This window comes from Maniola hyperantus, chromosome 1 (assembly GCF_902806685.2).
Source record: "Maniola hyperantus chromosome 1, iAphHyp1.2, whole genome shotgun sequence".
In the NCBI taxonomy this organism is placed as follows: Eukaryota; Metazoa; Arthropoda; class Insecta; order Lepidoptera; family Nymphalidae; genus Maniola; species Maniola hyperantus.
Genome location: NC_048536.1, coordinates 602,287 through 610,819, shown reverse-complemented (window position 1 = coordinate 610,819; position 8,533 = coordinate 602,287). Strand labels below are relative to the sequence as shown.

Genomic DNA, 8,533 nt, shown 5'->3' with positions numbered 1-8,533 from the left:
CGAAGTCAAAACTTTAATGCCACTGATTTTAATTTCGCAACGTTTCCGCTAGGAGCGCTAGCTGTAGATATGTAGACAAACTTAAGCTTTAAAACAAGGCAGTTAAGATCCAGTTTACTATAACGCGGATGTGTTTTGACACTCGAATACTATCAACGTTGGTGAGACGTAAAATCTTATCCTACCTACCCAATCGTCGTTCCGACGTCGGTGAATGCGGTGTTTTATAAATTTAGTAAGTTTTAAAATAAAATACAATGTTATTGTATAAAATATTATTTTATTACCTAAATAGGTACATATTTACATAAAATGTATTACAACACAAGATCAATTCATCACTCATGAAAACAACCTTTCTTCATTACTGGGAATGACTCGAAACTATATTACGATTTTAGCGTTTAAAAACTATCGTGAGTGATTTCCATTATACATATCTCACACCCGGCTTTACTCACGTGTTTAGTCGACGTTAGCCCGACTAGTTTCGAACCCATCCGGGGTCCTTTTTCAAAAGAAGTCAGTTTGCGCACGCGTCGCGGTTGAAACTGTTGCTCGTGAACTGACTCCCTTTGAAAAAGGACCCCGGATGTGTTCGAAACTAGTCGGGCTAACGTTGACAAAACACGTGAGTTAAGCCGGGTGTGAGATATATATTGCGATTTATATACTTATTGTGAGAAGGAATAAAATTACTTGAAAACAATATTAATTTAACAGCTCTAAAAATGGTAAGCACTTTACGTTGAAATTCATTGAAAGCAAATTAGGCACCATTTAAAAATTTTTAACGTAGGTTTTCATTGTTGCAAGTAATTTTATTTTATTTTATTTTTTCTACAAAAGATATTTTACGTACTATTTTTTCGTGATAGTTAATGATTTTTTTGGTCCTTCGAACCGGACATGGGTTACTATTATAGGCCAGTAGAATGGCAGACAATTCGGCTGTAGGGTACAGATTCTCTATGGCATTCAAGTTTTACCTAGTTTAAAATGGTTCGTGAGGTCGGATTTGGCACCTCTTCACATGGGAACTGTCAAATTTTATATCATTCAATAAGAGCTGCCTAGAGTATGCCTATTCGGTGCAGGAAACACGGAAGGGCATTCCGTAAAGTCCTCCGTCCAAAAGTTAAAATGGCGCGTGAGGAGTTAAATTTTACGCGTTTTACCTAGTCATTTCATAGACTACATTTGACGCCTGCCAGTATAGGTGAAGACTCTGAGGTTTTGTCAACGAGTTTCGTAACTGCTGAACTGTGCTGTAGCTGCCTCAAGCGGCTTTCAGTTTCATGTTGGCGTTGGGGAAGTAGGTGTTAGTTACTTGGTCCACACGCGCCACATGGAGGCGATGGAGGCGGCCGCTGACGTCACCAGGGAGGGCGCGGGGGGCGGGGTGCTGCTCAGCTCTTCCATCTGATGGGTGCAAGTAAAACCAATCAAATACCTTTACTGAACTACTCATCCAGGGTAAATGTTAACAGAGATAATTCCAATACCTATCATATCAAATGTAAATGAAAAGATATGTCGACTTAGAACGGACCGCAACGTTACTTTAGTTTATGGTCTATGACTCTATGACTCTATGACACCAAATGTCAAAATTGACACTTGTAGTACAGACTACAGACCATAGAGATATAAAGAGTTGCCCTAATGTCCTATAGAAAATAGCGGATCGGAAACTAGCTCAAGCTTATCGAAATTTTCATAAGTGTGTAAGAGACAACACTACATTTCAACATAACTGTAAAAACAGGGTTTCGGCACAATCCGCCATTTGCTGTGCCAGCGTATGTACTTGTTTTTTTGTAAATAAATAACCTAATCTTTTGTCATGACAGCTGATTAGCTGATACTATGAACAAGCGCCGCCATTTTCTGTGCTAAAAAATACACGGTAAAACCATAGATATTTTCTCTCTATTAGTTTAAATACTCTAAGCTACAGACCTGTGCAGTGTCGGGCCAGTGCAAGTGCTCCGGCGGTTCCGGCTCGTCGAACTCCTCCACGCCGCACGCCTCCTGCCACGCCTCGTACGTGGCCCAGCGACTCGACCACGCCTCCACTCTGAACAACAAACAAATGTTCATGTATAAACTACAACCGTATGTTTTAGGTTTGAATTTGACAGTTGAATTAGTTTGCAAAAATTTATGAATTACTGTCAAAAGATGTATTAAGTACATATTTTGGATAAATTATTTAAGTGTGAATTTATTTTTCGCTTGTGGGTGCACTGTATACCTGCCTAGCTCCGGATCATCAGCTCTAGCGGCCAGCGCTAGCGCATGCAGGCCGGCGAGGGGCGCTAGAGGAGCGGCGGGCGCGGGCGCGGGGGGCACGCCGGCGCGCGCACACAGCGCCGCGGCGCCGGCACGCAGGCGCCCCACGCAGCCGCGCCAGCTGCGGGGGTCGCTGTACTCGCTGCCAAACACATGCACATAAAGATTTCAGGTACAACGACGTAATATTATTTTGATGTTAATAGCGGAAAAAGAAGCGGGTAGTTCAATACTGTTCAGTTCAAACTGCGTGACCACAACTTGTGGGTCTGGGTCGAAATATCGACGAACAAAAAGCTTAATCCACACTAATATTATAAACGCGATAATCTGTCTGTCTGTCTTTCCGTCCGTCTGTGTGTTGGCTTTTTGTTTTTGACGAAATTTGGTATAAAAATGGCTTTCATCCCGCGGAAGGACAAAGGCTACTTTTGGTCCTGGAAAATCAAAGAGTTCTCACGCGATTTTTAACGTTCAGTAATTGTACTGTTTTTGTATACTTGGGTAAAGATCGTGTGTTTTGGGATCCCGTATAAGATTGTATGCGACAAAGGTCAGCAATTTAATTTTCATAGTTTCACGTAATTTTCGTCATCAAAGGAACTTACTGTTAAAACTTCAATTTCTAAGCCCAGTGGCTTGGCTGTGCGTTAATAGATCAGTTTTCATTTTCCGAGATAAAAAGTAACCTATGACACTCTCCAGGTCTAACTATATAGTTATTTACATGATTTTTTGCATGGATATCCATGCATCATACCGCCGATTCGTTGCTTCGTTGTGGGGTAGTTGATGGACAAACTAATAAACCAAACAGATTTTCATATTTATGATAATATGATGAGTAGTCATACGTCGAAAAAAAGGGATGGTCACTTACCTTAACGTGATAGCATGCGGGAGACGCACGTCAAGCGTCCAAGCGAGCAGTGCAACGAGCTGCGCGGCGAGCCCCAAAGCCGCGCTGGTTCTGTGCGCAGCGTTCGACGTGGGCACCGCACTTACTGGCGTTTCCTTGTTTTGAGTCTCTGAAAAGTTGGTAAAATTGCACCTATTTACCAATAATTAAATATATTAATTATCTATACTAATATTATAAATGCGAAAGTTTGTCTGTCTATCTGCTAGCTTTTCACAGCCCAACCGTGCAACTGATTTCGATGAAATTTGGTACAGGGTTAGCTTATATCTCGGGGAAGAACATAGGGTACTTTTTATCCCGGAAAATTAAAGAGTTCCCACGGGATTTTAAAAAACTTAAATCCACGCGGACGAAGTTGCGGGCGTCATCTAGTAATTAATATTTAGAGATGTCGGATTGATTAAACACATCATCATCATCGTCTTAACTCCTCGCCGGCTCCCTACTTACTTTAACGGTGAAGGAAAACATCGTGAGGAAATCTGCACATCCGAGGGGTTCTCAAAGGTGAGTGAAGTCTGTCATTGGTCTATGACCTAAATTCTGCTCATTCAGAGTAGGACCCGCGGGGTGATTACGTAAAACGTTGCAGTAGCGACAGCAATGGCAATGTGACAGTTCGTTTGCTTTCTCTTCTTCTTCTTCTTATTTTGCTTTGTGGCTATTGCTGTCTCTCTGTAGCCGCTGTGACCGCGAGATTTACGCCTGTCGCAAGCCTGTTGCGAGATACGTAATCACCCCGCCGTTCTCAGTAGAGAGCCAGCAATGGGTTGTTGATGATAATGATGGTGATGATGATGATGATGATGATGATGATGAGATAGAGATATAGAATGTCACCCCAGGCCTGTATGTGCGAGTAGTCCGCGTCGATGTCGATCCAGGGCGACACGATGTGCAGCTGCGGCCGCTGCGGCGGCTCCTCCTCCGCGCCCCCGCCCACGAACTCCATGTCCTCTATGCTGTCACTGCAACAACCCACATGTCTCTTCTCAGACCTGGGCACGTTAAGAACCCACTAAGCTTTAGTTTTATGTTTACGTCACAAATTTAACTATTGATAATCAACAAGTGTACATCATGATCAACCTTACCCATTGCCGGCTCACTACAGAGCACTGGTCTCCTCTCAGAGTGAAAAGGGTTTTGGCCATAGTCTATCACGCTGGTCATGTGCGAATTGGTAGACTTCACACACCTTTGAAAACATTATGGAGAACTCTCAGGCATGCAGGTTTCCTCACGTTGTTTTCCTTCACCGTTAAAGCAAGTGATATTTAATTACTTAAAGCGCACATAACTCCGAAAAGTTAGAGGTGCCCGGTATCGAACCCGCGACCTTCGATTAGAAGGCAGACGTCCTAACCACAAGGCTATCACAGCTTCAGCAAAAAGTGTACAATGGTACCCAACTTGAATAAATGCTTTAACTTTGACTTCAGACCACTACACACGGTCGACTAGTCGCTCGGCAGTGCAGTCGACGGCGACGGAGAATCTGTAATTTATATGGAAGTCGTCGTCTACGGAAGGAAGTATTGAAAATTCAAATACATTCTCACGGTTGCCGCGCCGTCGACTGAGGCGACTATAGTCGACGTATTTTAAACTGAGTCGTCGAGTTATGTCTGATTCGCTGGCACTTACCTACGATCTGTAAGTGCGAGCGAAACAGACAGATAACTCGACGACTCAGTTTAAAATGTGTCGACTATAGTCGAACGTACATACTGGGTTAAAGGCCGCCGGTATAATGGTGGCACGGCACGGCACGGCAGGGGATCCCTTGCAAGCGTATACTGACGGCAACTATGCCGTGGTATGCCGCGACGTTCTCAATGGTGATATGTGAATGGGATATGTGATGAATGTGGTTCATTGGGAGTGAATGTTTACTGGAGTGATTGTTTGTCACTTTGTGTTCAAACGTTTCATTTACGTCCCGAAGGATACCAAGGCATTCCGAAGGCAAAGTCAAAATCAAATGGTTTATTCAAAATTGGTAATAGATTACTCTTTTTGATTGTCAGTTGTTGGATTAGTAAGATATAGTGGTGATAATTATTACGCAAACCTAAAACTAAAGCTACGAGGGTTCCAAACGCGCCCAAGCGGCCGAGGCATTCTAAGGAGGGTACTGAGGAAATACTAGGATACTAGACTTTCATTTCAAAACACTATTATGAACTCAAGCTTACAAGATAAGCAGATATGGGTAATATCAGTAATATGTACACAAGTAAAAATAACTGATAACATTGATTACTTAACATAAACGAAACAAACTACTTAGTAATAAAATATATAGTTATCATGTTATATGATTATACAATATACATGTAAAATCACTAATTACTTTCTTAAAAATAAGTTAATGATGCTTTGTCTCTAACATAGGACAGTTTCATATCTAGGGGAAATTCGCGAACGAAATTCTGCTTTAATGTAATATGCTTAAATATGTTTAAAATAAAACATGAAACTCACTTATGCATAAGGAGCCAGTTCCTACGTCAGCAAAATAAAGTTAAAAGTAGTTACTTATTTAATGATAGTTTTAACACAAACAAAATAAGGGGAAATATTCAGAAAGTTATTTATATTTTTAACTAGCTGATCTCCGCGGCTTCGCCCGCGTGAATTTAGGTTTTTAAAGATCCTGTATAGCCTATGTCACTCAGGAATAATGTAGTTTCTACTGCTAAAAGAATTTTTAAAATCGGTTCAGTAGTTCCAGAGATTACCCCCTACAAACAAACTTAACGACATTACCTCTTTATAATATTAGTATAGATAAATATCAATTCAATCAAAAATTAATAAATATATTTGAGGCAAATTACTGTTTTTTGATAATGATTAATATTTTGACTTAGTTTAAGATAACAGAACTTTAAAATGTAACAAAATAGCAGAGAAATGTACAAGATATAAAAAATATAAAGAGTGAAATCTTTAAAATGAATTAACATTTTTCCATTGCTTTTTGCTAATACTATCTTGTTTATACATTTTTAGCTTTTTTCTCGCTTGATTTAAAATACCATATATAGACAGGTTAAGTGAGCCCAGCCTGGTATAAAATATACCGTCTTTCAGTAATAAAAATATTTAAGACTAGATGATGCCCGCGATTTCGTCCGCGTGGATTAAGGTTTTTTAAAAATCCTGTGGGAACACTTTAATTTTCTGGGATAAAAAGCAGCCCACGGGATTTTTGAAAACCTAAATCCACGCGGACGAACTCGCGGGCATCATCTAGTTATTAAATAAAGAACTCTTACCTAGAATCATAGCTCATATAAATAGGGAAGATATATCTATCAAGCTGTCGTATCCTAGATCTTCTCAAAGCTGCTAGCGACTGTGTTTGATCATTGTACAATGATATTCTGTTCTGAAGCTCTATTCTCTGCACCTGAGCATGCTTCCCCAAGCTCGTCACCCTTTTCTGATACCTCGGTAGTTTTATACGCAATTCACTATTGTACGCTACTAAATCTGCTAGTTCTAACTTCCTCGCATTAACTATACTTCTTCTCTGCTCTATGGCCAGTCGTAGCAAGTCTAGTTTGTCTCTGGACTGCTTGGTTTCTGTTTGAAGGATGTCCTTCTTCAGTTTTGGTGCTAGTAGCTTTTCGCACCTTTCCAAAACGTGCTGCCGATTGAGTTTAATTCTCATTAGTTTCATTTGTTTCTCTGCAAATCTGAAACACAATGATTTTACAATTAAAACATTATCATGATCAACTCATTGCCGGCTCACTACAGAGCACGGATCTCTTCTCAGAGTGAGAAGGGTTTGGCCATAGTCTACCACGCTGGTCATGTGCGGCTTGGTAGACTTCACACGCCTTTGAGAACATTATGGAGAACTCTCAGGCATGCAGCTTTCCTCACGATGTTTTCCTTTACCCTTACAGCAAGTGATGTTTAATTACTTAAAACGCACATAACTCCAAAAAGTGCACAACAGACAGAAATTTTTAAGTGCGGAATCCAGCCCAGAATTAAGAAAGAAGAACTCCGAAAAGTCAGAGGTGCCTGGGATCGAACCCCTGACTTCCGATTAGTAGGCAGACGTCCTAACCACTAGGCTACCACAGCTTACTGTATACTTATAGTACTTATGCTTGATGAAAAGACAGGTTAATTATCCCTACTCTTATAACTTATCGCCGCAGCAAACAGCATGTTTTTTGATCAGCAATTAAAACAAAGTTACTAGAAATACCTTCCTGAGTGCCTGTTCTGAGATATATGTGCCATAGTTTTTCTAAAAAGGAGCTTAGTGATTACAAAAAGTTATCACCAAAAACATGGGACAACAACTGACGTTTTGATCTCACAGCCTGGCATTCTTAACATTATTATTTCTTACTGAACTGTTATTATACTTAGATATTTATTAAAATTCAGTTTCTAGTAAAGAACCAACTTAATGGTTAACTATTATATAAATTGTGTTTACATAAGCATCTAGAAAGTATGCTATTTATGTTCTAAGATTCTTAGAATGAACTAGTATAACTACTTTGCCATAATCCTATCATAGGTCCGTTTTTGTAGGTCTATGCGAATGTATGCCGTATCGACATTCAGAAAGCGTTTTTTAATACTTATTTGTTCTAACTTTAGCATATAAATCGGTACAATGAGTCATAAAGATACCGTAATTGCGCAAAATCCACTCACCTATCCGAGTAAGGCATCGAGGAGTGGACGAAGTTACCATTTTTGACGCACTCAGCACAATAGAAGTTTTTCTTGACCGTGTAACACAAAACACACTTTGTATAGTGCCCATCACTGTCCGTGGAAGACACCCTGAAGTCCCGCGGGGCTTCATTCTCATTTAAATAGCTCATTGCCATGGTTTTTGCGAAATTTTCACGGAATGTTTGGTTACATCGCAATTCGCAATATGATTGAATACAAAGATTTGATTTGTCCACTCAGCTCAGCTGTGAGTGAAAGTTGAATGTACGCTGTGCGTTGACACTTGACAGCGTTGACAGCGGTCATGCTGACACTTTTCACATTGACAATGATAGACATTGAAGCTAATTAAGAAGCTAATACACCACACGATTTTCTTCCGTTTCATGTATGGCTTGTAACTACTAATTTTTATGCTTGCTTGTACTCTACTCACGATTCTGATACTGAAATACAGAAATCGCTTGATCTACATTTGAGTTGTTTACAGAACATGTTTGTCTTGTGAAATTAGGTACCTACTTATTTAATTAAATATACTAAGTAGGTAGGTTAACATTTAGAATAGCTGTTTTTATCCCGAAAAATAATAGGTTT

General features: G+C 40.0%; 1 protein-coding gene across 2 annotated transcripts; it reads right to left on the bottom strand.

Annotated features, from left to right (window-relative positions):
* Positions 1 to 847: 847 nt before the first annotated feature.
* Positions 848 to 8,183, bottom strand: Atg14 (autophagy related protein 14). 2 transcript variants are annotated; one of them, XM_034975266.2, is made up of 7 exons: positions 7,913 to 8,183; positions 6,502 to 6,924; positions 4,058 to 4,185; positions 3,176 to 3,323; positions 2,258 to 2,437; positions 1,963 to 2,080; positions 848 to 1,422 (listed from the first exon to the last, which is right to left on the bottom strand). In XM_034975266.2, exons 1-7 carry the CDS (start codon positions 8,089 to 8,091, stop codon positions 1,327 to 1,329), a joined length of 1,272 nt encoding a protein of 423 aa, XP_034831157.1. In that variant the 5' UTR covers positions 8,092 to 8,183; the 3' UTR covers positions 848 to 1,326. The 2 variants fall into 2 exon arrangements, with proteins under 2 accessions (XP_034831157.1, XP_069355551.1); XM_069499450.1 differs by having other exon boundaries at positions 2,262 to 2,437.
* Between the last annotated feature and the right edge of the window lie 350 nt (positions 8,184 to 8,533).

Excerpts from the sequence above, each read along its gene's own strand:
- Atg14 (XM_034975266.2), bottom strand. The coding sequence starts at position 8,091 with ATGGCAATGAGCTATTTAAATGAGAATGAAGCCCCGCGGGACTTCAGG. Across the intron at positions 6,925-7,912 it reads TCGATGCCTTACTCGGATAG|ATTTGCAGAGAAACAAATGA; the intron begins GTGAGTGGATTT and ends ATTGTGTTTCAG. Across the intron at positions 4,186-6,501 it reads TATATGAGCTATGATTCTAG|TGACAGCATAGAGGACATGG; the intron begins GTAAGAGTTCTT and ends GGGTTGTTGCAG.